We start from the raw sequence: 26181 nt of genomic DNA, 5'->3' as shown, positions 1-26181 counted from the left end.
TCCTATGATCGAGTGTTTTTATCCTTAAGACCGTGATTTATCCAATCCCACATTTCAATATATATCTCAAAATTTCAATTGATCAAAATAAACAAAATATTAACCTTATTATTTTTATCTATAAAAAAGATAAAAAATAATCATCCAGACCAAAAGCTTATAACAAAACATATAACTCGACTTCCTCCATCTTGCATTCTTTTTTTTTTTTTGATACATTAACAGAATGAAATAAAGAAATTTAAATGACCGCGTCACAGGGAACACGAACCCAAGACCTTTGTCCTTGGACACTAACCCCTTACAGCTTGGTCAACACACACTAGTGAAAGGAGTTGTAATTTGATTTATATAATACAGTAATAACTTGTAACAAAACATTACATAACATTAAATAAAAATCTTAGTTCAAAATCATAAATAACAGTAGAAAATGACAAGTATAATTAAATACTCCCTCCGTCCGCCAAAAGTAGACCATTTTTACTATATTGGGCGTCCGCAAAGAGTATACCACTTTCCTTTTATGGAAATGGTCCCATCACCCACTTTAATCTTTTATCCTTACAAACACTATTTATTTACAAAAAAACCACCCCAAATTCAATCTCAACCACACATCTAATAAAGTGGTGGGACCCTTTCTCCACTATATCAAAATCATCACCAATTTTATTAAATCCCGTGCCCAACCAAAGTAGTCTACTTTTGGCGGACGGAGGGAGTAATATATAGCTGAATACGGTCATCTACTTTGCCATCAAGCAGTTGCTCGAGGCGGTCTCTGGCAGCTCGTGGCTGAGCCTCTAATTTATATACAAACCTAGACCATGATGAACAATTGAGAATTATTTTCTCAAGCGCTGCGCAATTATCCAAAACATATTTCAGCAATTCGATATGATCGCCTTCACGCTCAAAAAATCCTATGAACTCGAACACTTTGAGATGCCGGTGCCGATGTCTTTCACCACTTTTGCATGTAGTATGAGATCTTCCCGGGCGCGCAACCTGCACGCACCAAAATCTTTGTAAGAGAAAATGTTGTTTATAAGTTTCATTTTGTTATGAAAAGAAAGAGCAGAGCACAAATAGAAGGAAAAGGTAAATTAACCAAACCTGTAATTTGAGTTCTTGAAGACGAGGAGATGCTCGTATTAAAGCTGTTACTGGCTGGAGAACGGGTTCATACGCTACACCATCATATCCAACGGCCAACTTCTTCAAGTTAGGCATTTGAGGAATGGCATTTGGTAAAAACACCTATACAAGTAACAATATCTCGTTGAGTTATAGTATGTAGAAACAAAACCAAGAAAAGTAGTTGCAGCCATAGTAATACATAGTCTAACCTTAGTAGAGCAGAGATTCAAGTTGAGATTTTGCAGTCGGGAAACGCAGGAAAATACTGAAGAAGCAAATTGTTTGGTATAATCTGGTCTTGGAAATGGACAGGTATAATACGCTCTAGTAAGTTTTGGGATATTCTCAAGTATCAATTTCAGTGTTGCGCAGACCCCGAGCCAAGTAAGATTTGGAGCAGAAACTTTTATGGAATTTTCACTAGAACCATAGCAATTATCTATATGAAAGAGCTTTAGCCTGAGTGCCGTGCCACAAACCACAACATCAGATGTCAAAAATGATCCATGGATATACAATTGCTCCAACAGGGGGCAATTACATAGGAACGAGTCTATAGCCTCGCCACTCACCCTGAAACCTTTCAGACGCAAACTCTTGAGGGATTTAAAACCAATGAGATCTTGAGGCCTGTCTCTTAACAACTCTTCAAGGGAAACCGCATAAGTTGAAACCGAATTTCTCGTATCGTCACATACCAAGTCCAAAATCAATCTCTCAACGTGTCTTGAAAGCACAAATTCAAGCCATTTGGCGACTGCACACTGGGCTGACTTGTTTGCATACAAAGAGATTCTGAATTCTTTCAATGAAGGGGCTTTATGTGATTGGAGAATCGAGTTTACTATTTCTATATACTTGCACCTTTCAGCATCCCATGCGTGTCCTTGTATAGGCTCCTGATAATGGTTGGTTAGAAGCTTCGCATTCAAGTTGAGATTAGGGGTGTGTTTCCACAAATCCGACCATCGGGAAGAAAGAACACTAGTGGTTACACATTCCCTCAATGATAGGAAAGACAATATGCCAAGGATAATTTCATCGGGCAACTCACTAATCCTATCAACTCCACCATTGCATCTCCGATAACACCACTAACAAACAAAACAACAACCCAATAACAAAATATTAAGATGCAATAACAATAAAATCTTACATGAAGATAAATGACTGAACACGCGGAAGAGTATTACATGATTCTCATTAACCCAAAATATCCACTAATTCATGAAAGAGCCAAAACAGGAATAACCAATCAAAGAGAAAGCAAGCAGATAAAACTTGAGATTACCTCCTTGGCCAGAAAATCTGAATCGGATTTGAAATACTTCACATCCATCACTACTTCAATCAATTAAATACAGACGATTTAGAAATTAAGAAATTATTACTAAAAAAAGCAGGATTAATTGGCTGATTGCGCTACTCAAAACAAAACTGCGTGCAGAACAAAACATTGTTCAAATCAGAACTAATTACCTCAGCTATGTTCAGATCAGGAAAAAAAAAAAAAAAAAAAGTTATGAACAGCCCTTTGGTTTCAGCTGAGAACTTATGAAGTTAGGTTTATTGGGTCTCGACTTTTTTTTTTTGAGAAGGATTGGGTCTCGACTTAAATATGGGTTCTTACTCGGTTGAAATAATAATCTACTCCTTATTGACGTTGGAGACGGTCTCGACTTAAATATGGGTTTTTACTCGGTTGAAATAATAATAATCTATATAAATGTATAAATGATGAATTTTTTCCTTTTTTTCTTTTCTCTGGTCTTTTTCATCATTTTTTTCACTATTTTTTCTTTTTTTTATATTTTAATTATTTTATAAACATCGTTAAATTTGATTCATTAAAAAAAATTCAATATACATCTTAAATTTAAAATAGTACAAAAATCATCAAAATTTAAATTAAAACAAATAAGTTATGAAAAATTTAAAACTTAAATATTTTATTTTCTCTATCTTCATCAAAATTTTACAATTTTTTATTTATGTTTCTGTATAAAAATATTTATTTATTTATTATGACGCATTGACTCGTAATACTCTATAGTAATAACTAGTGTGTGACGTGTCGAAATTCGACGAGAAACCGCTTTATATTATAATTATAATTATCATTGTTCGTTATTTTTTCAGTATAGCATATGAAATGGTTTTTATATAAATTATTTTAAAATTTTAATTTTATTTGATCAAAATAAATTGCTGGCACAGTTCAAGCTATAATAATCTCACATTTTTTATCAGTTATATGTTAATTTTTTGTTGAGAGTTAAAATAGATTGTTTTTTTATATAAATTTTTATTTGATGAAATTTCATAAAAAGTTGATGTGAGTTTGGATATTTTAGAAAAATAAGAAGAAAATGATTTAGGTTTATTTGATATAAGATATGATGAAGGATTGACAAATCGTATTTTTTGTAAATTGTTATTGGAAAGATTTACTAATTTTATAGGAGTATAATTTTTGTAAATTGATAGACAAAATTTAAGACCACATCTTATATATGAACATCATCTCATTTGAACCTTACAAGACTTTTAAGCATCATCTTATCTGTAGTTTGAAATATCACATTTAACTTTTGTATGTCGAACTTCTAATCATTAGCTTATCTGAAGCTTGTTATATGAGATTTGGCTTATGAGTATCATCTCATCTGCAATTTAAAAGATAAAACCTGATTTGTGAGCAACATCTCATTCGAAACTTGTAAGACCATAACTGACTTGTGAGCATCATCTCGTGTGGAGTTTAAAAGACCATAACCGACTTGTGTGCATCAACTCGCCTATAGTTTGATAGACCGGAGTTGAGTTCTAAGCATCATTCATTTGGTGCTTGAAGACCGGAGCTGAGTGCTACGCATTATCTCATTTAAAGCTTCAAAGGCCGGAATTAAGTTATGAGCATCATTTCATTTGGAACTTGACAAACTAGTTCTAGTTTATGAGCATCATATTGTTTGGAACCAAAATACTCGTAAGACCATGACTGGCTTGTGAGCATCATGTCGTGTGAAACTTGAAAGACTATGACTGACTTGTAAATATCATCTTGTCCATAGTTTGATAGATCGGAGTTGAGTTATAAGTATCACTCATTTGGAGCTCCAAAGACCGCATTAGAGTGCTAAGCATTATCTTATTTGAAGCTCAAATGACTGGAATATAATTATAAGCACCATATCATTTGGAGTTTGGCAAACCACTTCTAACTTATGAGCATCATATTGTTTGAAGCCAAATTTGAATTTTGAGTACATTTCGTATGAAGTTTGATAGACCATTTCTGACCTTTTAACATTATCTCGTCTGGAGTTTGAAAGATCAAAAGTGAATTTTGAGAATCATCTCATCTAGAGCTATAAAAAAAATATATACCTAGCGAAAATGCTTATAAATCAATTGGTCAATTTATATTGTCATTAATTCAATACAAAAGATAATTTTGCAACGTTGAATAAATAAAAAACTTATGCAGCTTCAGTTCAAGGTCTTCAGTCCTATTACTATAATGGACTAAAACACTTAAGTCTAAGAAAAGCCTTATGATGAGTTCGTGAATAATTCCATAATTAAAGCTAGATGAGAATAGATAAAAGCAATAAAGTGAGAGAGTTTTTATTATTGGAGAAGAGTTGTGAGTACAAATAAAGAGCTAGAATGAATCCTCTCTTCTAGATACAAGTGCCCTATTTATAAGAATGAGAATAACCCTAAGGCTTTTGGGCCCTTTAGACCTCTAAAGCTCATTAGCCCAAACCCCCCTAATACTGCTCTACAGTCTGGAGTCGAGCTATCAAAGCTGGTGCATTCCAGAGCTAGAATATGCCCGAATTGGTGTATGCCCAAGCTGGTGTATGCCAGAGCTGAAAGACGGAGCTAGAGCTTGGGCTCATCACCTTGGGCTCATCAACGAACTCATCATCTTAGTTTCAAGAGAAACATCTAAGGATTTTGGGATCAACGAAATCAGGGATGGATATTTCATTTATTTGCCAACAAAGTGTTTGGATAATTGAGCTTATAAACTATAAAGAGAATTTTTAGTTAGAGAGAGAAAAATTTTGTTAGAGAGATAAAATCGAAAAGAGATGAAATTATAATGATATATAATGAAAAAAAAAATTATAGTTGAGTTATTTTTGTAAAATGAGTGTTGATTATAAGAAAATGAGAAAATAAGTTGGGGCAGATTTTTTTTTTTTTTTTGAAGCTTAATTTTACAGCTTATAAGCTCTCTTTATGAGCTTATTTTGCCAAACACTTTAAAGGAGCTTATAATTGTTTTGATGCTTGACAACATCCGTAGTGGAGAGTCAAGGTGAGCTCTTAAATGATAGTCTCTATCATTTAAGAGCCCATCCTCCATAGTGGGAGATTTTTCGCTTTGGCTCTTAAATTTTGTTATTTATTTTATTTTTACTTTTAATGTTATTTTTAATTAATTTAATATTGAATTAATTAAAAAATGAAATAATTAAAAAAATATTATAATAATTTTATTTTCATTTTATCCTAATTTTAAATGCATTTGTAGATTAAAAAATAATAATTAAAAAGTGAAATAAAAAATTAGAATTAAAGACAACAATTGATAAGTTGCAAAAACTTGCAACTATATATTTTTTGGGGGCTAATTGTCTGTAAATTCATAAAGGAATTCATTATTTGGTTTTTGTACCAATTCTGAAAAAGTGACTTCTAAATCCATAATCCCTTTTTTTTCTCTGATTTTAGTTTGGTAACTGACTTTTTCTTACGTCGACGCCGAAAATAACACAATGGCAGTTGGCACTGACACCTAAGCACATTTATTACACGTGGAAAAAAAATACAGAAATAAAAACTCCCCCCTCCTAAGTCCCAACGTCTTCCCCCTTCCCCACCCCCCAAACCCTAATTTTGTTGGATTTGTATACTGAAAGCAAGAACTTTTTATGCTTGTATACAATGTTTCCTAAGTTCACTGTTTATCTCCTATCTGAATTGTTCATGATTGCATATGTATGTCCTGTTATTTCTATATAAGTAGATTATATGGTGTGTTGTAGATCACAGAAGACCATATAATTGGAATAACCTTATGAGATATAAATTGATCACAGCCGAGATGACTCTAGGACGAGTCGTTGGTTTAGGTTGCAGTATAGATGGAAGTAGATTGTCTTGGCTACTTATTTGTACTGGTGCGTGAAAACGTATTGATAGGATCACAGTGAGATGTATTCTTCTGTCTGACCTAAGTGAAGAATCAAGATCTCGGTGACTTAATGAGACCTAAATCCTAATAAGATTTCAGATATATATATTACAGTGTGTATCACTTTGATTTACTATGGGTGAGAGTTATATATATTAACTTGAGTACTCTGTATCTTGGGTGATAACATTTTATATACTTCATCCGTCCCAATATTCAAGTCTCCTATTCCTTTTTGAGTCGTCCCATGTAACTAGTCTCCTTTCATTTTTTAGCCTAAATTAAGATACAATTAGTTCAATTAATCATACTAACAATTCTCTCTCTCTCTCTCTCTCTCTATCTATCTATTGCTAACCCTAGCCTATTTCGAATCTCTCACTCTTTCTCTTCGCCCTTTCTCTCTGAATCAAGCGCCGCCCTTTTGAATGGACTCAAGCTTTGTATAACTTGATCCAATCTTCCTCTTGAAAACCCTTGGAATGTTTGTATATCCATGGTTTTGTTCTTGAGTTTTGTCACGAGTTTTTCCACCACCTTTTCTAGCGGAATCAGGGAATGGCTGGTAAATCTTTCCTGATCCTCCTTTTGAAAGTGGATAACCTCGTCTTCCTTAATCTGACTCGTCTCCGGATGATCCATCAGTCATATCCGAATCTTCAGATGATATACTCTCATCGAAGGATATACTTCGAACTGATATACCGGTATCATTTCTTGGTTGTAGAGGGCGTCTTCGATATTCGGAGTGGATTCAAATTTTCTTATCCCTCTTTTCTCGTTGTCTGGGCAATTGGTAGAAATATGCCCTTTGCACCGCACGTCCAGCAGTTGCAATCTTTGAAACTTTCATTTATTTTGGCTTGGGCCCGCCTGAAAATTTCCTTGCTGGAGTTCTTTTTTGAAAAGAAAATCGGTTCCTTGATGGTCCGCTCCGTTGGCCTGATTTGTAGGAGCATACCTTCTGTCGGGTCCACATAGTTCTTGGCTTCCAAGAACTCCGCCTTGTTCTTGGTCTTCTTTCATAGGGTTGATACCTATGTTTCTTCTTTCTCCTCTGTTAATACAACAACTCAGCCTCAATCTCTGTTGGAAGGTCAAGATTGTTGCACATCAATGGAGATTCTTTATTGAGCCTCCTCAATTTCTTGAGATTTCTCTGGTCCGCTGCCTTCTGGCACCATTCGAACAGCTTCTTGTGAACATATGACATCCTTCTTGATGCACTATCAAGTGGATATTCTCCTGGTGATACGTATTCGTTGATGAACATTTCCCTCCATGGACTAAGAAACTTTGTAAAAAAGAGGTCCCTGGCCGTCTGATCATCAACTAACCCCATATGGGCATATAGGGCATATAGGCGCAAAAATTCATCAAGAGCTTTTGGCTCCAGCACTACCAATCTTAGATTGTAAAGTGCTTGTCGATATTTTTTGCGCTTCTCTTCTGCTGATGCTTCAAAGAAACTCATTCCAAGAAAATAGATTTTAATCTGGTGGGCAGCATTTTCAAGGATTTCCTGAGCTGATTCTTTGGTGAACAACTCATTCTTAGCCTCCGTTGATGCCTTATCCCAAAATTGTTTTGCCATTCCAGCAAAACTTGCTTCGAAGATTTTGATAAATTCATTTTTACCATATTCTATCGTGGCAATCACGACCTTCATAGCTGAAGCCCAGTCATCGATGAGAACTTCCCAATCTTTAAAGGTGGCTTCATGAGAATCAATCCATATGGGTGGATTGGTTCAAGTGTGACCTTCCCTACAGGAGTGTCCTGCATCTTGGGTCGGCGTCTTCTGGTTCGTTGATAATGGCTCGATTCTCCGCGAGCCTCTCCTCTCCTGGATGATTCCTCTTGTGGGTGCTCTGTTTTGGGCACCTCCCCTCCATAGTTCATCTTTAGATCAACCATATATAGGTTAGCAAATGATTCTGCTAACTCTTGTAGATCCCCTAATCCGATTCGATCAGGGTTATTCATGATTTTTCCCTTTCACGATTCGGATTATGTCCTCCGGCTGCAGTTCCTTGGGTGTTGCATTAAGTGGTAGCGGATAGGTTGGGTCTTTGGACCATGTATTCCGAATTTTTTCGGAACATGGTTTCCGCCTTTCAATATCCTCCACATTTTTCTGAATATCACACAAGAGTTTTAAGATTTCCCCTTGTTTGAGTGATATTTGGCTCATCTCCATCAGTAGATCATATAGCTTGTTGCCATAATATTCCACCGTTCTTTGGATCTCCCGCAAGTTGACATTGTCGGAAGAGTTTGGCTCGATCTTTTGATAAGCTGGATAGGCTGTTCCAACTTTGTCATTCTGCTCCATTAGTCGTGGGACTGATAAGCGCCATCTCTTGTTCGTTCAATCGTCGTTCTAGTCTCGACGATCCCTATAAGGTGTTCATGGTAGGATTGAATACCCGTGATGATATCACGAATAATCTCTTCGTCTTCTCCGTGACGAATGTTCGTCACGAGGGATCGATTATTCCAGTTGAGTTCGTCTAAAAGACGAGTAGTTTCTCTCTCCAGATTTTGAAGAGAATTCCTGTATACAATACATCTCAGACACTCGTCCGGATCCATAATTTTTAATGGAGTCTCATCCCACATAGGTTAATAATAAAATAAATTAAATATAATATAATTCCTCAATAAAAACCCGCTCTGATACCATTTTAGGCACATCGTGGGAAATGCATTAGATTTACAAATTATAGAAAAAATTTCAGAGTTAGAATTGGATTATCTATGCCTTTTTGCAAAGTAAGGGGTTTTTATGTAAATAAAGATTTTTGAAGGGGTCAGAATCTGAATTATTTGATATTGAGTAAAAGTTGGTGTCCACATGTCATCATCTTAATATGGGAGTGTAAAAAACTGAGTGTAGGATAGACTTTACCCAAAATAATCAATAAGGATTCACTTATCTAATTATAATTTCTAGGGGTAATTGCCTGTAAATCCCTAACGTTTACACGGAATTGTTTTTGCACCTATTTTTAATTTTCTACTTTTAAATACCTAACCTTTAGTTTTTTTGTCTGAAAATTATCCAACGATCGATTTTTTCTTACGCCGGCGCCGAAAATACCACTGTGGCAGCCAGAATTGACACATAAACGAATTTTTTACATGTGGCAAAAAAATAAAAATAAAAAAACAAAAAAATTTCCAAATCATCATCATCTTCCTTAAACCCTTATCCCCCCCTCCCCCAACAAGCCGCCGCCTCCCCCTGCCAGCACCACCGGCGCCGCCCCTTCGCCGCCCCCTTCCTCCCCCAACCCGCCGTCGCCACGACACACAGAGAGATTCTCGGCACCTCCGTCTCCCTCAGAACTACGCCGCCACCTCCGTCGCCGTGGCACACAGAGAACTTCTCGACACCTCCGTCTTCCTCAGAACTACGCCGCCATCTCCGTCTCCCTCTGAAAACTCGGCACACCCACCTCTCCTTCTGCGGCGACTCAGGGCAGCGGCGACATTCTAGCCCTCATTTCCTCTGATTTTCGATGACAAAAACGACTCCCTTTTCTCTATTTCAACATCGGCCGACAGTAGCAATTCTCTCGATTTGGAGAGGGGCCGACGGAGATGGGCCTCTCGAATTGGAGATGGGTCGACGGAGAGAGGCCAGCAGAGGAAGACAGGAGATGGGCCTCTCGATTTGGTCAGGTAGCGGCGCGAAGGGTGGGGAAAGCGGAGGCGGTGGTGGTGGTAGAGTGGCTGATTTGCAGATATCGGCGCCCGGTGGCAGATGGTGGGGAAATGAGAGGAGGGAGGGCGGCAGGTGGGGGAACGGGGGAGAGGGGGAAGAAGACGGGGGGTGGGGGGTTATTCCACATGTGAATTTTTTTTCTTTTTTTTGTTTAATTTTATTCCACATGTCAAATATATACTTAGGTGTCAATTCCGGCTGCCACCTCGTCGATTCCGGCGCCGGCGTAAGAAAAAACCGATCGCCGGATAATTTTTAGACAAAAAACTAAAGGTTAGGTATTTAAAAGAAGAAAAATAAAAATAGGTGCAAAAATCAATTCCGTGTAAACGTTAGGGATTTACAAGCAATTACCCCTAATTTCTAATCATTTTTTATATTTATTTAAAGTAATAATGAATCATTTTAGTTAATTAATTTAAAGTTAGGATAGTAGTAGTATATTTTTTTAATTTCTGCTTTAATGATAAATATTAATTAAAACTTATTATACTATAATATTTTAATTTTCTAATAAATAATTATAAAGTAAAGAGATTAGAACTGTTAGAGCACTCCCAGCAGAAATCCCAAAATTATGCTCCTATATTCCTCCCTAAAACTTCCCTATTTAATTTTAGGATCTCGATTTTATAAATGCATACACCAGATCTCCTATTTTCTACATAAAAATAATAATTATGTGTGGGTCCTACTAATTATAAGCTTAAAATAAATTTAGGGTGGGTGTAAATTTAAGATTGAATTTAGGTAGGTGTAAAATTTTTTGTGGGCCCCATCCAATTTAGGGGATCTGCTGGATGCATTTTTTTATCTCATTTTCAATTGTTTTAGCCTAAATTTAGAGTTAGTGATGCATTTAGGTGATCTGCTGGGAATGCTCTTATAATAAATGTTTTAGGACGAGGAACCATTCGGTTATTCGCCTATTTCATCTCATTCATCGCACATTTAAGTAGTACTTATGCCATAGAAAAATAATTTAAAATTCCAACTATTCTAGCTAGCTCCGCTATACTGTTTGCTCTATTTAATTAACTCAAATACTTTTGTGTAACCGGTTGCACCGTGCAACTGGTTACCAGAATGACACTACTTCCTCGGAAAAAGACATTTGAACATTTTCGAATGACACTACTTCAACATACAAATAACACTTGAAGATCTTCAAATATCATTTGTATGTTGAAGTAGTGTCATTCAGAAACCGGTTGCACAGGAGAGCGCCTCATTTATTAATGTGTCATATTTTGATATTTTTCTTATTTTCTAATAATTGTCACATTTCTAAATTTAAGAGTATAACTATAAAGCATTTCTAAAGCATTTTTACCCTATTATGGCCGGCCATAATATGGCCAAACAGCTTTTCCCTTTTTGATTTATCTTCTTATTGTCTCCCCCAATCTATATATGTTGGAAAGCTATCCAAAATTGATCACCTAAATGTCCATTTCTTTCCACAACTCCACCAAAAGCCTCCTATATATCCTTTGGAAAAAATCAAATGAAATCTTTTGTCCATAATTTATTGTGTTTTATTGTGTCCCATCCTCAATTTATTATAAATTTTAATTAGTTCCTCTTTAGTATTAATTTATTACTATGATCAATACTTTGAGAAGTTCCAAAAAAATGATAAGTTCCAATGATAAATTTTAATTAGTTTCTCTTTAGTATGTTTGTTGCCTACGAATTCTTTTGAGAAATACCTACCAAGTTTTCTTCTCAAAGCATAAGACTTCATAAAATTCCACAAATAAGCAAAAAAAAATAAATAAAGAGTTGTATGTGGTATATTGGACACAAGTAATAGAGTCATCCATAAAGAAATATCTCCAATTGTACATATACACATTGAGTAAGCAATGTTTTGTTGCTATTTCCTTACCAATATGCTCTACATTTTTAATAAAAGATTCACCCAAAAAATAGAATAAATATATTCATTAGCATAATTAAAATCATACTCCTCCATCCACGAAAAAGAGCACTACTACTCTTGTTTTTTCTACAAAAGAGAGTCTCATTTCGCTATAAACTTTGAACCATCACATCTTACATTTTCTCTTATATTTAACTATAAATTGTACTTTGATTTCATTTTTTAACTAATAACGTATTACATTCATTCTACTTTTTTTAATCAACACTATCTCTACAAATTATACCTTTATTCTACTTACGACAACTTTATTAAAACTCGTGTCCGCTCTCAAAATAAGACTCTTTTTTGTGGATGGAAAAAATATAAGTTTCCCTTTCGTTTCTGAAGCATACGTTGGAAAGCAAGAAACCTAACTTTACATTCGATGAATCATGTCCAAAGACATATACAACTAGATGGATAGTAGATAGGCAGAGTTTCTTTAGGCAATCAACATTATAAGTTATAACTTGTGCTCTTACCACAATCTTTAGGCACAACAATGGCGAAAAACAACCTGCAACACAACAGAGTTTTCTTTATTTAATACTGTTAGTTTATTAAAAAAAAAGGCGAAAAAAACTGCGAGAAAACAGAAAACCATGACCTCAGAAGCTCACACCATTATCACTTATCATCAGCATCATCTTCTTCATTCAATATGGAACTGAAACTGAACACTTTGAGGCCAAAAGTTTCAACTTCGCTTCGTTCCATCCACTCCATTTTCCATTCTGCAATGGTGTCTGAGACGTTAACGGTGGTTTCGCCATCAGAAGCAACGCTGTAATATGGCGAATTGTCCGAAAATTCTGCAGCCATTGACAGCCAATACAAGCTCGGTTCCCACTCTGCGTCCCTAAGAACCTTGAGTATTTCCTTAGCTACAACTCTGCTCCCTCCGTCCGACAAATGTATGCCGTCGCTGCACAAACATTTCAATCCTCATTTCCAAGAAAATGAAGAATAAGATTTCAAAGGCACTATTCATGGTGTGTAAATTAAATACATAAACATAGGCATTGGTTTGTCCACTTTTGTGTAGTTTTCAAACAAGTTGCTATGGAGGTTTCAAATCTTGAAACCAAATTGCAAAACATGATGATTTTATTTGTATATAGGCCATGAATGTACCTTAAGTAAGCTGGCCCCCAATCATCTCTATGCTGGAAAGCTGTCCAAAGATTGATCACCTCAATGTCCATTTCTTTGCACAACGCTACCAAAGCCTCAGCATATACACGGCATGCCTCATTGCTGCGCTCTTGCTTATCAAACATATTGCTAGAGACAGATAAGAGAGACCACATTCTGAGATAACACTTTATTTTCCTCCACACATTTATAGTGAGAAGCACGATATGCTCACCCGTAGTATCCGACAACCATCTCCTCGTGCACGGGAGGACAAGTAAGAAATATCATCCGAAGCTTCTCTCCAAGACTCTAGGAAATGTAGTGTTAGATGAAATTTTAGGCAAACTTCCCATTTCAATGAAGTTGCTTGCTTTTGAAACATCTAGTTCACCATGAGAAGGGAATTAAAAGTGGCTAAAAATCGAGGCGTTGTATTACTATCACTATTATTACTGCCTCTGTCCCACGAATTTTGATGCAATTCTTTTCAGCACGGGAATTAGGGAGTTGAAGATTAGTGTTTTAAGTGTATAGGTAATAAGTAAAACAGCGATAAAGTAGAAGTGTGTAAGTAAATAACCCTTATTTTTTGGCTAATTCTTACCATTTTTAAAAATGCTTCAAGATTCGTGGGACGGCCGAAAAAGAAAATCACATCAAGATTCGTGGGACGAAGGGAGTAAGTATTACTACTATTACTATTACATTACCCTGAGATGAAGAGCAATCTTCTTCATGTTTCCGACGTATTCAGCAAGAGGAACATGAGGGCCTACGCCACTTGGATGAGGCCTCATTGCATCGTTGCCCCCAAAGTAGGTTATAACCAGAGAAGGATGAACAGCAGCATCCTAAATTTCGACGAAAACTGTCATGTAATATTCATATACAGAATGTAAATACAGAGAATTCATTTTTTTTTCTTTCAAAAATAGATGCATTTCAACTACCTGTGGGAAAATCTGATTCAAAACCTCAACAGCCATCCTTGAATTCCATCCACTATATCCACGTAGTATTATGTCTGCCTATAAAAAAAACAGTTGCAAGAAAAGAAAGAGTTTAAAAAAATCAATCTTGATATGGAATGAATGAATAATTCTGTCTGTTATATATCAACAAAGATCCAAATGATCATCACCAGTGGCGGAGTCAAACTTTCGACTCAGGGGCGTCCAAATTTTTTTTAATAAAATTAATCATTAAATAATAAAACTTAAATTAAATTAAAAATTAAATAATATTAACATAATTATAGTGTCATTTAAATTACAAAAGTATCTTTTAAACTAATTTTCAAGTCCAAAGAGAGTAATTTCAAAAAATTAAGACGGATAAAGCTTTGCAATGCAAATTAGTTTTGCAATGCAAATTAAAAAAAAAAATCTATAATATTCAAATATGACAGGCAAAAATTAATTATGTGTCACTTTATCAAAATGGTAAATATTACTTTAAACCTTAAACTATTTTCACACTATTAATTATATTCTGAACTAATAAAAATATTTTTTTAAATCTTGAACTATGGATTTTGTATCAATTGTATCATTTATTCATTTTTCACCCTACAAATTTTCAATTAGTGAGCACATAATAACGCTATTTTGTAGTGCAATACTCCCTTTGTCCCACCGAACTTGAGTCGTATTCCTTTTCGGGCTGTTCACCGAGCTTGAGTCATTTCCTTTTTGGGCAAAAATTAGGTAATTTAAAACACTAATTTACAAAACTAATTGCACCCCTTATTTTTCTGTAATAGTCTCAAATAACCCTCATTTCTCACTTTATTATTTTATTATTTTAAAATAAAATATAATTAAAATAATTTTTTTATTTTAATTAATTTTTTTATTTTATCAGATTTAATAAATTTAAGTTTTATATGTAAATAATTTAAAATAATAGTTTATTAATTCTCATGCCCAAAAGAAACGCCTCAAGCTCGGTGGAACGGGGGGAGTATATGTTAAAAAGAGAATAATTCTAGATACATCATGTATCCGATGAAACACATCAAATTTTCGGAACCAACAAATATAGACGAAGGGTATAATTGATAGAAAATTGATAATTTTTTAAGGTTTAAAAAAATATCTCTGATACTTCAGCATATAATATGATAATTGATAGTGCACAGAGAGTTTAAGGTGTAAAGTGATAACTCAATAATGGAGATAAAATCATTTTTTGTTTAAATTTTTAATAATATATTTATAAAATTACAAAAATATCCTACTCGCTTTGAAAATCTCGGGTTTACCCCCTACCTCTGCCCATGATCACCACCAACTGGTGTTACATTACATATCACTAACAACAAACAACACAACGATTAATTCCATAACCTTTGCAAAAATCACACACAACCACAATCTATATATAGTAACAATCCATTGAAATCATCAAATCAAACAAGGGAGTCAGCTACATTTAGTCAACGAGGCTGCACCATTAAGTAAAAAAAACACACACCATTAAGCTCATAAGTATTAATCCCTCCGTCGTTTTCATATTTGTCATTTCGATCCATCCGTAATATCGTTTCCATTTCTATTTATAGTTGTAAGGTTCATATAACACTTTAATCATATCTCTTAACTTTATATTTTCATCAAAAATTGCTTTTATTGGGGCTCAAACTTCACTCACTACAATATCCCCTACAATCTATTTACTATTCACTACTTTTTTTTAAACCCGCGTCGTTGACAATATGGAAACAACATCGTGGACTGAGAGAGTAGAATGCAAGAAAATGAATGGCGTGTTAGATTTTATAAAGGAAGGGCATTTTTCACATGATTTAATGTTTGAATGCGGCAAGAAGCATTAAATGTGTGATTACCTTTCTATCGTAGAGATCAGCGAGGATTGATCCCCAGCCTCTGGCTTTGAAGGAAATCTGGACGATGGACGAACCGAACAACACGAACTGCGGTCGACGGGGGCCCACCATCTCTCTCTCTCTCTCTTTTGTTGTTTGAGTTGAGAGATGAGTGGAGAACGGAATTCCATTGTTATCTTAAAGTGTATTTATATTATTATGGGTGTTTATTTTAAGTGAGAGTAGAATTGATTGATAAAAAGATGTTGTCGTCATGATCTAGCTAAAATCATATTATCTTGGTCCTTATATTTTTGTATATCTCTGTCTTTTTATATACGTTTTTTAAATTTATGAGCACTTTATTTTTTGGACACGATTCACATATAATTTTTACAATTTTACCCTTATAACTAACATTATCACTAGAGATGTCAAAATCGACCCGGCCCGATGGGCCGGCCCGGCTCGCCCGGGTTAGGAGGCGGGCTGGGCTTGAAAAAATAGAGCCCAAAAAAAATCGGGCCTAAAAGCCCGGGGTTTTTGGCCCGTCGGGCTTATCGAGTTTCGGGCTTTTAAGCCCGGGGTTTTCGGGCTTTTTTGGCCCGCCCATTTATTATATATATATATATATATATATATATATATACATTAAGGAAACTTTAAAAGACTAAATTATCTCAAGCCGGATTACAAAAACAAAATTTAATTCATGTTTATTTATATTTAACAATGATATGATTTATGATTTTTATTTTTTTTGTGAGAATTATCTTGTCGATTAATAATGCACTAATTAAATACATCATTTGTAATGAATTTTTAATTGCTCCATTTGTGTAGAGCAGCAAGCATATGGTGTATTCTAGCTCAAATTTGAGATATTTGTGCCGAAGTTAAGATATAAGAGCCAAAGTTTATTAATTTAAATTTGAGTTAATTTTTTTAATTTAAATTATTTTTTATTATTTTTGTAAAAAAAATAATATTAAAAAAATTATGGGCCGGTTTAGCCCGACCGCCCGATGGCCCGAGAGGGGCTGGGTTGGGCCTACAATTTTGTAGCCCGATCTAATTTCGGGCCGGCCCGACTCGGCCCGAAAAAATCGAAAGCCCAGTGGGTTCGGGCCGGGCTGGCCCGACCCGTACCATTTGACATCTCTAATTATCACCTATAAACTATTTAACAATACCCTCAATGTGGGATCCTTTATCCAATATCAATATTTCAACAAATTTTTATTAAATTTAGGGTAAATATCAGTTTATGACCCATCGTTTGGGCGTTTTCTCAAATATATCTCACCCTAAGCATATTTACAAAACAATACCCATCGTTTCATTTTTTTCTTATTTGTGGCCCGCAAAAATAATCCGGCGACCGGTATTTGACGTGTCCGTCCAAGCGCCATGTTGGAAGTACACGTGGAATAGAAAAAAATAAAAAATAAATTATAGAAAACACGTGTATGTGCCTCTCTCTCCCCTTTGTTCACTTTCTCTTCTTCTCGTCACTCTCTCGCTCCCTCTCATTCTCACACAGATCACCTCCGTCACCGACCCCTGTTCTGGCGAAGTAGCCGGTCATTCTCCCTCATCTCTGATCTCTCACTCACTCTCTCGCTCGTCCCCCTCATCTCCTCCCTCACCAAAAATCCCCCACGTATCAAAAAGAACAGAAATGGGACGAGTATCATCTCTCAACATGAAGGTTAATGGTACAAATAACAAGCTAATCTTAATCAAAGATTTAAAATGATTCACCAATACAGAACCATTATTAAGACAATGGAATATTAGAAGTGATCAACAATTCAAATGTGCTCAAAAAAACTCAGAACGTGGGTTGACAGATCACTTCTGTTGGTGGCCAAAGATATAAGAGAGAGAGAGGAGATAGAAACCTATTTAATAGGTCGTACAACTAGTCGGCAGCCCAATTAACATGAATCCAGTGCTTTGAACATCTCTAACAAATTCGTATACCTAACGAATGCCACATGGATATTCAAAAAATACATTAACAATATTCCAAACATGAATGATTCAGTCATGTAAATGTAACCATGGCGGATGGTGGAGTGTCGTTGCCGGCAAGCGGCAGTGGCGATGTTAGAGAGGGAGAGGGAGATGGAAAGAGGGGGGAAAAGCCGGCTGGAGCGGCGATGTTGTTGCTGCTGTCCGGTCAAGGCGAGAAATGGAGGGCGGCAGTTGCAGGTGTCGGTCGAAGTCAGAGAGGAAGAAGGCGGCACCGGCGTAGGGGAGAGGACCTAGGGTTTCTGAAATTTTGGGGATTTTGGTGAGGGATGAGGTGAGGGATTTTCTGCAATGTTTTTTATTCCACTTCTACTTCCAACATGGCGCTTGGCCGGACACGTCAAATATCGGTCGCCGAATTATTTTTGCGGGCCACAAATAAGAAAAAAATAAAACGATGGGTATTATTTTGTAAATATGCTTAGGGTGAGATATATTTGAGAAAACGCCCAAACGATGGGCCATAAACTCATATTTAGAGCATGGTCAACTATGCATTTAGAGCATCAACAACCGTGAGCTTTGTTGGGTGCAATAGAAGTGGTCCTCACTTCTATTGCACCCATTCCAGCAATGGTATTGCACCCACTTGGGTGCAATGAATTTAATTTTATTTTTGATATAGTTTTTTTTTTTTGCTTGAAAAGGGGCGCGTGTTGCCACCGCCCCTCCTTCGCACCCGGTGCGCCCGCTTGCTCCCTCTCCATCGCTCCCGGGTTCAACAACGCTGGCGGGTGCGATAGGCCGGGCTCGATCCCGCCATTGCACTCGCCGTTGTTGATGCTCTTATGAGGGATGAAGGGAGCATAGTAAAAGAATATTTTAGTCCCACGGATAAAATTGTAGAGATAGTAACATTTTTTTTTTTATCAAAATACTATTGTAAAGGGCAGAGTTTGGGGTAGGGCTGAATTCGGGAGAATGGAGTTAGGTTATATTTTTTTTAAAAAAAATATATCATCAAGAATAAATAGTAAATTTATAACAATAAAAGTTTCTAATTTTCTTTTTATTATATGAAATGGGCTAAAATAATATATTAATTTAAATATATAATTGACTATTTGAAGAATAACATGGTCAAATAAATTTAAAATTAATTAATTCATCAAAAAGTAGATTAGCTTGAACTATTTTCATTTATCTATCATATCACTCAAAACAAATCTCTTAGTTCAGAGATAATCTATTTATTTTATTGGATAAAAAGGGGTTTGTCTATTGAGTTGATAAAATCCGTGTAAAATTCATGAAGTTGTTGTATCTAACATACGTTACTAAACTATCTAAAAACTTCACCTACTTTGACCTAATCAATTTTAATTTCAAACATATTTTATGAATCGTTGCAATAATAGCATATTTTCATGATTCATGGCAAAATAGACGCATCCAAATAATTTAGTGATGTAGTGTAAATTTTCTCCATGTTGACATAAAATATAACGTGTATTTAAATGTTGATCGGGAAATCAAAATCAAACCACATAAAATTTGGACTTGTCTATCTATCTAGCTACAAATTGACAAAACGTGTTACTATAAAACATGTTGAAATTGGATCAAAGCCGGTGGATGTCTAATACTTAACGCATTATTTAACTCTAATCAACGTGATTAGCATGGAAAGTGACGAGACATAAACATCTATATCTATATAATATATAAAAGAGGAGTTTTCTCCTTCCAATTTTTTTCTCTCTTCTCCCATCAATTTTTTCACTCTTTTTTCTCTTTTTTTATAATACTAATTCTTTTCTAAATATCATCAAATTTGATTTATGAATAAATATTCAATGCATCTTAAGTTTTACTAGTTTTTTCAAAAAAGGAAAGATTCCGTTGACTCAGTTTCTTACCAACCCGTAAGAAAAGGCCGTCTCCAACCCACAAATTCAATTCAAATCTATTTTTTAATATCTGTCATATTAAATAGTAATTTTATTTCAATCCACGAACTTAAAAATAAAAGTATACTTTCCTTCACATATTAACTTTTATACTTTTACAATCAAATATATATAGTTTTTAAAATTGCACATTAAACCATAACAACTTTATAATATTTTTATACACAATAATGTATTGTTAGATTAGTAATAAATAAATAAAATTATTGAATTAATCATTTACTAAATTAATCATGCACTCTTTTTATTATTGTCAGTATTTTTAATTTAATAAAACAATATATAATATAATATTTACGTTATATTTATTGTTATTTATTATTATTTTGATGTTGTAGTAATAAATTTTATAATCAACACTTTTATATAATTAATTAAAATAGTCATTTTTTCTACATATCCCACACCTTAATTAGCCCAAACTTAATTAAAAATGATTAATTAGTCTGTATTTAACTAAAAATATTTAATTTAGCTCAAACTTAGCCTACTGTTTTTGGCATGGTATTTCATAATATCACACCTATCTCCAATATTCTTGTTTCATTTCCTAGTTTTGAGTTTCAAATTGCAATTTGTAAGACTCAAAAAATGAAATGGGTTTGTGAATAGTAGAAACTCAAGTATAGGTTTTTACTATTCACCAAAAAAAAAAACATGAATATGATAAGTTTTTGGTTTGGGTTGGAGATGCTATAATTTGTAATTGTTCTTTCCAAATAAAATCTCGACATAATGTTCCCTCGTTACCTGCATAAAGTTTATCAAGTATTTGAAACTTGCATAAAGTTTATCAATTCTAGTAAAGGGCAACCCTATTATATACAAAACGCAATCTATATTGGATTACATTCTAAGAAATCATGAACAGTTCAGTGACCAATATCTGCATGGTGTTAATAGACATAAGAGTTTATGATGGATTAGTATTAACAGCCCTTAATGTTTCAAAGCTTGGAGCGAATATTATCGGCAGTCCACTTGATTTTCCAACTAGAGATGCCATAAGAGGCGTTGATGGTCTTACCTTTATCGTTGGGATGAACCATGTAATAAGGCGAATCTTCGGCCAATTCAATTGGCATCGACACCCAAAAGAGGCTAGGTTCCCAGTCAGCCTCTTCTATAACCTTCAGAATCTCCTTCACCACAATTTGGCTCCCTTCTGGTGTAAAATGGATTCCATCTCTGCGCTTACCAATAGATTAGTTTGAATGCAATATATAAGGACAAAAATTCAGAAATGTTGGAGATCTTGGTTAAATTTTACAATGATATATATGTGGAAATGTGACATCTGAAATATGTACGCCTGTTTTACCTAAGGTTTCTTGTAAACGTAAGGAAAAGCACAAACTTACGTAAAACAAGTTGTTGCCCAATCCTGCCTTTGCTGAAGGGCTGTCCAAAGGTTGACGACTTTAGTGTTCAACTGCTTGCACGAGTCTACTAAAGCTTCAGCATATCTACGGCAGGTTTCATTTTTCCGGACTTGATTGTCATGTAAACTACTGTTTTAGGAAAGATGGGGAAGAGCAATATTACATATGCAACGTGGCTAGACAAAGATGGAAAAATAAATGAATAAATAAATAAAGCGCAAATCACCCAAAATGTTCACGAATCAGTGCTTCGTTGATGGGAGGCGAAGTAAGAAAAATTGCTCGGGTCTTATCTGAAAGACTCTGCAAATAGTGCCAATTACTGTATGAGAATTGAGAATACATGACACTGATGTTGTTGGATATCAGGAATTAACTTATCTTGTGCAGGTCTTTTCAAACTACTGACAAAATATTAGATATAGAATTTTCAAGGCAACACTATGGCGTCTTCACAAGCCATAACTACAAGAATCTCGTTGTTCAAAGATCCTACATCTCAACTATCAGTTCACAAGCTTTCTGAGGCAGCATCAAAATAAAGTGCAAGCTCACTAATCCTTTTTGTTCCTACCATAGTTATTAATAGCGCAGATCGCGCATCGCGTAGCGCATTGCATCGCGATGCAGAGGTTAATGTTTAATAGCGAGCGTTGTTCGCGCTATAAGCGCTATTTCCTGATCACGCATCGTGCTAAATAGCGCGCTATTGAAAATTTTCTGCATGGGCTATTAATCTATTATATACCGCACGGGCTTGGGTTTTAATATTTAATTAGGGTGCGTTTACTTTGGTAGTAAAATTTTCATTTGAAAATGATGGATAAGAAAATGTGAGATAATATTATCTTTTTCTCCTTTTTTTATCATGTGTTTACTTTGTTAGAAATAGATGGATAAAAAAATTGAAATGTTGGAAAATATTTTCACACCCTCCGAATAGGATAATATTATCCAACATTTGTGAGAAAATGAGTGAAAAGGGGCTGCCATTTTCCAGCCTGACCGGAGAAAATTATCCATCATAGGAAACATGTGAAAATGATGGAAAATATACTTTTTCTAACTTTTTCTATCAAAGTAAACACACCCTTAGGGTTTAAAGTTATAGATAACTTAATTTAAAGTCTGCTCTGATCGTACAACCCCAACTGCATGACAGACTCTTTGGTTCTTTTCTTCTAAAGTTTTACGTTTCTGTATCTTTCTTCCTCTAATCCCAAGCGACAGACAGACTCTTTGGTTCTTGAAGAACTGCTCTTCACTTCTTCTTCCTGATCTCTTCAGGGTTCTTCTCATATTCATCAAATCTTCTTCCTCTCCTCTTCTCATATTCAGTTTCTATTCTATTATCTATAGCAACCCTAAACCCTGTAATTAAGTTTTTATGACTTTATCTTTTTATTAACTAGACATATCATGCTTGTTTTTCTTATGATTATGATATATATGTTTTTATATATTTCTGCGCGATATATTCAAATAGCGCGCGAGGATACCTTTGCACGATTGTGCGCAATGCGCCATTAATAACTATGGTTCCCATTCAAACTAACTGCAGTGGTTTAACCGCATTCTACAATACTAGTTTTGAATTTAGCTTTGTTATCCATACAAATGAGTAGCCTACAACAGCCTTCATCAATCATTTTCTCTTGATCAAAAAGCAAAATTATTAACAATCGAAAGTTGCTTAGTTATGAGTATTAATGCAGATCATATTGTACGACAAAAACCTTCTAACCTTTCTATCAAGTACTAATTAGAATCATTATAGATTTCTTATATCAGGTGTAGTGCCTTATATATATATATATATATATATATATATATATATATATATATATCTTCCTAATCCTGTAAATCCATATAGCAGTTGTTTCTTCAAAAAGAAAAAGTCGAAAGAAGCATTGCATACCCTGAGGTGAAAATGGATCTTCTTCATGTTGTCAATATATTCAGGTAGAGGAACATGAACACCTAAGCCACTAGGATGAGGGTGCACTGCATCATTCCCACCAAAATACACTATTACCAGAGAAGGCTGAACCTCTGCTTCCTGAAAAAAGTTCGAATCACCAGACGTCGAAAACACGTGTACGATGCAAATCAATAGAAGCATAACGGTGCATAAACAATTTGCAAAAGAAATGCTGCTAAGTGCTAACTAAATAAATCGATGAATTAAGATAATTTCATCATCATCGTCATTGAATCCCATTCCTCTGTACCAACGGGCTACATGGGTTTCCTATCTCAATTATACATACATACATAAGTATCCTGGATCCAGGAAAAGATGTGGCGTATTCAATCATCATTCGAGAAGATACCTTTGGGAAAATTAGGTCCAATACTTGAACAGCGCGCCTCGAATTCCATCCGGAATATCCTCGCAGCACTATGTCTGCCTAACAAATTCAGAAAAAAAAAAAATCGAAACAATTAATTTTACTAGAATAAATTATTTGAATATACAATCTGGTCGCATTTTGAGGGGAAAACACACACACACACACATATCGTATATTTTGATAGCCGGCTATTTTGCCTCTTTTATGTTCCATCATCGACTCCAGATTAAACCTCCAACTTCCAATAATATAAATACGAAATCGAAACAGCTGACCAAAAATCCTTTCTGAAAATCGAAGAAGAAGAAGAAAATAAATACCTTACGGTCGTAGAGATCAGTAAGAATAGCACCCCATCCTCCATTGGAGAAACTCTGCTGAACTATCGACGAGCCGAATAGCACAAACTGCGGCCGCCCCGGCCCGACCATCTCTTCTCACCTCCGACTGTGTTTGCGAGAGAGAGACCGTGTGTGTGAGTGATAGAGAGAGAGAGCGCAAGAGAGTAGTGAGTGTGCACTGTGCTTTTCTGTTTGTCCTTTATTTTATTCACATTTTTTTTTACACAGTTCGTTTCGGCACATGAATGAAGAAATTGGTATTTTGTATGTTAAGTGTGGTAGCTAAAAAAATGAAAAGGTGAATAAAAGGTAATTTTTTTTGCTATATTTAGGAATATGTCAAGTTTCGTGGGACAAATCAAAAAGGAAACTGTGTCATTTTTCGTGGGACAGAGGGAATATGATTAAAGGTTAATTGCTTGTAAATTCACGAACTTTAGTAAAAATTCATTTTTAACACGTTCTTTCAAAATTTCAATTTAATACATCAACTTTGACCCGTTGTTCAATTTTAACAGCCATTAAATCTCCGGTAACTTAAAAACACACGTGGAACTGACGTGGCTTCCCGACACACACTTTTGTAATTGCTCGCCGATGAGTAATACGCAGCGTTTTAGAGAAGCTTAAAACGTCGGCGTTTTTTGCCGCCCAACCGGCCCTCCCTCTTCCTCCGCCGCCCCGCCGCACTCACTCTTCCTTCCACTACACTTCTTCTTCCTCCACGTTTTCCGCCTCCCCGCGGCCCTTCCTCTTCCTCCACGATTTGCAGATCTAGGCCCGTGGCCCTCCCTCTTCCTCCGCTGCCCCGCGGCCCTCCCTCTTCCTCCATGATTTCTGCCGTCCGCCACTCTCTTTCTTCCTCCATGATTTGCAGATCTAGGCTCGTGGCCCTCCCTCTTATTCCGCCGCTGCACTCTCTCTTCCTGTATTGCTTTCCCATCCCCATACCCGCCTAAGAAATTCATCCCCAGCCCCGCCTCCATACTCGTTTAAATCGGGGCGGGTATTATCCAATGGGTGAAGAATACCCGTCGGGTACCCGCAAGATTTAAATTTAAATTAAAGTTAAAATTTGCAAAAAATATAACTTAATTTTTATTTCAAATTTATTTAAACTTTTATTAAAATTTGTTTTTTTTCCTTATACAATAAAGAAAAAATATAGCAAAGTTAATGAAGTTAAGTCTTGTGTAGGAAATCTTATTTATAAAGCCAACTTTCCTCATCTATTCTTTACATTTTCAATGTGGGACAAAAGTGGTGAGAAATGTGGGAGAGTTGAAGAGAAACAATGTCCCACATTGAAAAATGGATGAAAAGGTGGATGAATTATGTTATATAAAGAACTAGTGTATAACCCGTCGAAATTCGACGGGTAATTATTTTATATTATTATTTAAATTATATAATATTATTTTTATATAAGCAATTATTTATATATAAATTATTTTTAAATTTATTTAATTTGAGGTAATATAATTAAAATTATATTAATCTGAACCATATTTTTTAATTAAATGTTAATTTTTTATTAGAATAATAAATATTATTTTTATATAAATTTTTATTTAATAATGTTTTGGAAAATGTTGATATAAGATTGAAGATTTTCATCTGAGCATCATCTCGTCTAAACTATGTAGGATCATATTATCATCTATAGCCTGAAAGACGATATCTAATGTTTGAACACTAAACTTTTGAGCATCATCTCGTGTAGACTTTAAAATACAAAAAATGAGTTTTTATGCGTCAATTTTTTTAACACCACTATTTGAAGCTTCAAAACTCAAAGTTGACTTGTGATATTATATGATTTGGAGCTTCAAACATTATAGCTAACTTGTAAACATCATTTTGTATGGAACTTGAAAAAATCTTGCCCAAAATTTTATGCATTATTAGCTTCAAATATTATAATTAGGTTCCGAGAATCATCTCGTTTGGAGTTTGAAATAATAAATTTAACTTGTGGGTATCATCTCATTTGAACTTTTAACGACCACAACTAAGTTACAAAAATTATCTCGTGTGCAGTTTTAAAGATCATTATCATCTTAAGCTTGTAGGATTATAACTACTTCTAAACAAATATATTTTAGCCCGTCGAATATGGAACTTGTAAGCTTCTAATATCATAACTAACTTGTAAACATCATTTTGTATGGAACTTGAAAA

At 35.0% G+C, this 26181-nt stretch overlaps 3 protein-coding genes across 5 annotated transcripts; all 3 read right to left on the bottom strand.

Moving 5' to 3' along the window:
* Positions 1 to 332: 332 nt before the first annotated feature.
* LOC131022642 (F-box/LRR-repeat protein At3g26922-like) lies at positions 333 to 2792 on the bottom strand. Of its 2 annotated transcripts, none has more exons than XM_057952153.1 (5): positions 2623 to 2792; positions 2435 to 2487; positions 1353 to 2237; positions 1120 to 1263; positions 333 to 1011 (listed from the first exon to the last, which is right to left on the bottom strand). In XM_057952153.1, the coding sequence occupies exons 2-5, from the start codon at positions 2480 to 2482 to the stop codon at positions 703 to 705; spliced, it is 1386 nt and encodes a 461-aa protein (XP_057808136.1). In that variant the 5' UTR covers positions 2483 to 2487; positions 2623 to 2792; the 3' UTR covers positions 333 to 702. The 2 variants fall into 2 exon arrangements, with proteins under 2 accessions (XP_057808136.1, XP_057808135.1); XM_057952152.1 differs by having other exon boundaries at positions 2435 to 2484.
* Positions 2793 to 12449: 9657 nt separating this feature from the next.
* On the bottom strand, positions 12450 to 16272 carry LOC131022641 (GDSL esterase/lipase CPRD49-like). The gene is made up of 7 exons (XM_057952151.1): positions 15998 to 16272; positions 14100 to 14177; positions 13860 to 14000; positions 13382 to 13458; positions 13147 to 13296; positions 12620 to 12937; positions 12450 to 12529 (listed from the first exon to the last, which is right to left on the bottom strand). Exons 1-6 carry the CDS (start codon positions 16106 to 16108, stop codon positions 12640 to 12642), a joined length of 855 nt encoding a protein of 284 aa, XP_057808134.1. The 5' UTR covers positions 16109 to 16272; the 3' UTR covers positions 12450 to 12529; positions 12620 to 12639.
* A 4448-nt stretch (positions 16273 to 20720) lies between these two features.
* On the bottom strand, positions 20721 to 24187 carry LOC131022640 (GDSL esterase/lipase WDL1-like). Of its 2 annotated transcripts, none has more exons than XM_057952149.1 (6): positions 23980 to 24187; positions 23639 to 23716; positions 23224 to 23364; positions 21532 to 21608; positions 21285 to 21434; positions 20721 to 21111 (listed from the first exon to the last, which is right to left on the bottom strand). In XM_057952149.1, exons 1-6 carry the CDS (start codon positions 24088 to 24090, stop codon positions 20871 to 20873), a joined length of 798 nt encoding a protein of 265 aa, XP_057808132.1. In that variant the 5' UTR covers positions 24091 to 24187; the 3' UTR covers positions 20721 to 20870. The 2 variants fall into 2 exon arrangements, with proteins under 2 accessions (XP_057808132.1, XP_057808133.1); XM_057952150.1 differs by having other exon boundaries at positions 21285 to 21431; positions 23980 to 24186.
* Between the last annotated feature and the right edge of the window lie 1994 nt (positions 24188 to 26181).

The sequence above is a fragment of the Salvia miltiorrhiza genome, chromosome 4, assembly GCF_028751815.1.
Source record: "Salvia miltiorrhiza cultivar Shanhuang (shh) chromosome 4, IMPLAD_Smil_shh, whole genome shotgun sequence".
In the NCBI taxonomy this organism is placed as follows: Eukaryota; Viridiplantae; Streptophyta; class Magnoliopsida; order Lamiales; family Lamiaceae; genus Salvia; species Salvia miltiorrhiza.
This window is presented reverse-complemented; position numbering and strand designations above follow the sequence as displayed.

Bases quoted from the DNA above. Each gene is read 5' to 3' on its own strand.
- LOC131022640 (XM_057952149.1), bottom strand. From the start codon at position 24,090: ATGGTCGGGCCGGGGCGGCCGCAGTTTGTGCTATTCGGCTCGTCGATA. The intron at 21,435-21,531 runs GTGATTTGCGCT...TTCCTAAAACAG, and splicing joins CTGATTCGTGAACATTTTGG to TAGTTTACATGACAATCAAG. The intron at 21,112-21,284 runs GTAAGTTTGTGC...TGGTAAGCGCAG, and splicing joins TGGGCAACAACTTGTTTTAC to AGATGGAATCCATTTTACAC.
- LOC131022642 (XM_057952153.1), bottom strand. From the start codon at position 2,482: ATGGATGTGAAGTATTTCAAATCCGATTCAGATTTTCTGGCCAAGGAG. The intron at 1,264-1,352 runs GTTAGACTATGT...TTACTTGTATAG, and splicing joins TGAATCTCTGCTCTACTAAG to GTGTTTTTACCAAATGCCAT. The intron at 1,012-1,119 runs GTTTGGTTAATT...TGGTGCGTGCAG, and splicing joins TTCAAGAACTCAAATTACAG to GTTGCGCGCCCGGGAAGATC.
- LOC131022641 (XM_057952151.1), bottom strand. From the start codon at position 16,108: ATGGTGGGCCCCCGTCGACCGCAGTTCGTGTTGTTCGGTTCGTCCATC. The intron at 14,001-14,099 runs GTAGTTGAAATG...GTCGAAATTTAG, and splicing joins TGAATCAGATTTTCCCACAG to GATGCTGCTGTTCATCCTTC. The intron at 13,459-13,859 runs GTAATGTAATAG...TACATTTCCTAG, and splicing joins AGATTGCTCTTCATCTCAGG to AGTCTTGGAGAGAAGCTTCG.